General features: G+C 54.3%; 1 protein-coding gene across 2 annotated transcripts in view; it reads left to right on the top strand.

Moving 5' to 3' along the window:
* LOC138173317 (uncharacterized protein ZSWIM9-like) overlaps nucleotides 1–2,786 on the top strand; it is a 4,999-nt gene extending 2,213 nt beyond the window's left edge. For both annotated transcript variants that reach the window (XM_069103307.1, XM_069103308.1), the window contains one exon: nucleotides 215–2,786. In XM_069103307.1, the coding sequence (XP_068959408.1) occupies nucleotides 215–1,571 (1,357 nt within the window). In that variant the 3' untranslated portion in view covers nucleotides 1,572–2,786. The remainder of the gene's footprint in view (nucleotides 1–214) is intronic.
* Nucleotides 2,787–3,149: the final 363 nt, after the last annotated feature.

Raw genomic sequence — 3,149 nt, 5'->3', positions numbered from 1 at the left:
GGTGAAGGGCTGTAGGGGCAGGCTCTTCAGACGCCTGAATCTTCACTTTGGGCCCGGGTGTTCACTGTGGGAGCGAGTGGGGAGAAAGCTGGAGAGGGGTGAGGAGTATCGGCGGCGTCGTGGCCCCTCCGAACCGTTGTCCTGTCTCTCTCAGGTTCCCCCTTTCCCACCTTTCTCCTGTCTCCTCAATCCCCTCCTGCTCTCCCCCTGCCAGAAGCCAGAAGATTGACTGCCCAGCCCTCATCACCCTCCGCCTGGGGCCCAAGAAGGACCGGCTGGTGGTGACCGAGGCCAAACTGCAGCACAACCATCAGCTCTCGCCCAGGGAGTTCTCCCGATGCTTCAAGCGCCGCCAGCTGGAGGCCAGCCTGGGCCTGCCCATCCGGATCACCAACAGCGTCTCCAAGCGCTTCCTGGCCCCTGACCTGGTCTGGAACCTAGAGGATTACAGCCGGGCCAAGGACAAGGGCATGTGCAAGCTGCTCGGGGAGATGCACGCGCTCTTCCGGGCTGACCCTGGGGCCAAGGTCAAGCTGGTCTTCCAGGAGGACGTGGCCATCCTCAATTCCATCTTCTTGGCCACGTCACACATGCGCCAGCTGGCCAGATCCTTCCCCCGCCTCCTTTTCTTGGACCAGGCGGCCAGCTTGCCTGGAGACTTTGAGCTGTACTCTGTCCTCTGCCAGGATGCCAATGGGCGAGGCCGTGAGGTGGCCTACTGCCTGGCCCGCAGAGGCACGCCAGACTTGCTGGTCTTCATTGTGGCCTCTCTGGTGCAGAGCGTCCCTGAGATCAAGGCCCTGGTGGAGTGTCTTACCATTGGTGTGTCCTGCCTAGTAGGTGTCGACACTGTGGAGGAGGTCTTGCCCTGTGCTCGAGTGCAGGTGTGCCGTGCGCAGGTCCTCGAGGCCCTGGGGCGTAGGGCCCGAGAGCTGGCTGTGCCCGGGGAGCGGCGCATCGTCAACCTCCTGCACAACCTGGCCCACGCGGCTTCCCCTAAAGTCTACAGTCAGTATCTCAGTGACCTGGAAGATGTGGCACCTCTGGAGTTCCTCCGCTACTTCCTGGAGACCTGGCATCCACACAAAGGTGCCTGGGTCGCCTGCTGGGCCTACCACCGTGGGGAGAGCTGCCCCTTTGTGGACCACCTCGAGGCTCACAGGCAGAAGCTTCTACCTACCCTGAACCGAGATTCCTCTCTGGCGGGCTCTGTTCGGGGCCTGCTGGACCTTGAGAGCCTGCCCGTGGAACTTCAGGGGCTACAGGCTGAAGAGGTGGCTGAGCGCTACCAGGCAGTGGGACCTGGGGAGGTGGCAGCCCTGGTGGCTGAGGAGCTGGCACTGGCCCGCCACAGTGAAGGCATCCAGCCCGCAGAGGGGGGAGGCTTTATGTTGGAGGGCACAGGCCAGGGAGCCGCCTTCACTGTGGGGGCTGACCTTGCCTCTTGTAGCTGCTCTATTTTTATAGCTGGCCACCGGCCCTGCCGTCACATCTTTGCTGCCCGCCTCTGGGCAGGGAAGGCCCTCTTTGATGTCAGCCTTTTGCCCCCTTTGGGTAGCAATGATGGTTAAGGCTCTTGCCTCTCTTTTTGCTAACTCCCAGACAAGAGAGGGCAGAAGAGAAAGGCATGGGGCTGACCTTCCTCCTATCTCTCTGCCCCTCAGACTTGGACTGGCCTGGGAAGGAGGGGACCCATCAGGCTGGCAGGGTGGGTGCCTGCTACAGGGACCAGGGAAGAGGAGGGGCAGTTTTTGTATGTTTCCTCACAAGAATAAAACATTCTGTGGGGAGTTTTATCTCCCATGAGTTGGGCCCCTTTTTTGAGGGAAGAGATTCTGGACATGAAAGTGTGAAATGTGTGCTGGGGGTGGGTTGCAGTGGATGATCCAAAGGGCCCCTTTCAGCTCTAAAATTCTTGTGGTATCAGGGAACCCCACCAGAAGACTTTGCCCTTGCTGGACCTAGCTTCCATGGTAGTGAAGGTCATTCTGTTACTCAGTGAATCCAGCTCATGTTTTAAAAACACCTGCTGGTGCAGAGCCATGTGCTTGGTGACATAGGGAGCTGAGTAGAGGTTGCATGCACTGGCTGCTGTCCTGGAGCTCATGGGCAAGCAGGAGGATAAGTGACAGGTGGGTAACAGACAGTGTTTTGGGGTCTGTCGAGTGCCAGGTGAAGGCCTTTCCTGCTGGGCAGAGGGAGGAGAGGTCTTGGACAGCCTGTTAGAGGAGAGGGCATTATTGGAGCTCGTCACTGAAGGACAGGCAAGAGTGGAAGGGGGAGAGGAAAGGTCCCAAGGCTGGGGACCCACACTGACACCGACCTGGCCTCCATCCTCTGTCCTCAAATGCCTGCTGAGCCCTGGTCATAGATTTAGAGACAGGAGAGGCCTTCAGGGCCATCTGGCTTAATCCCTACATTTTGCTAAAAAGTCAGCTGAGGCCCCCCCCATCTATGTCGTAAATGAGTAACCCAAAGACCATCAAACTACTGAGGGTGAGACTCAGAATTTGAACTCGGGTCTTTCAGACTTCCAGGTCCCACACACTTTCCACTGCTTAATTGCTTGAGAGTGCTGGTCTTCAGTTTCCTCATTTACGACATAGATGGGGGGGTTGGATTAGATCAGGGGTTTGTAACCTTTTTTTGTGTCATGGCAGTCTGGTGAAGGCTATGGGCCCCTTCTCAGAATGTTTTAATTTATTTTTAATAGTATTTTATTTTTTCCAATTACGTGTAAAGATAATTTTTTATGTTCAACATAAAATTTTTTTTTGAGTTCCAAATTTTCTCTTTCCCTCTCTCTCTTTCACTCTCCCTAAAAAGGTAAGCATTTTAAATAGGTTATATATGTATGATTATGTACAGCATATTTCCATATTAGTCATATACTATGAAAGAAAAAAACATCAAAAGGAAGAAGCCACAAAAAAATAAATTGAAAAGTAGTATGCTTTGATCTGCATTCAGATTTCATCAGTTCTTTCTTTCTTTTTTTTTTTTTTTTTAGGGTTTTTTGAGGGCAATTGGGGTTAAGTGACTTGCCCAAGGTCACATGGCTAGTAAGTGTGTGAAGTGTCTGAGGCTGGATTTGAACTCAGGTCCTCCTAACTCCAGGGCCAGTTCTCTATTCACTGTGTCACCTAGCC

Source organism: Petaurus breviceps, unplaced genomic scaffold, assembly GCF_028583685.1.
Source record: "Petaurus breviceps papuanus isolate PSGF00001 unplaced genomic scaffold, PetGlider_PUasm1.0 577, whole genome shotgun sequence".
Lineage (NCBI taxonomy): Eukaryota > Metazoa > Chordata > Mammalia > Diprotodontia > Petauridae > Petaurus > Petaurus breviceps.
Note: the sequence above shows the minus strand (reverse complement) of the source record. Positions and strands in the feature narration are given on the sequence as shown.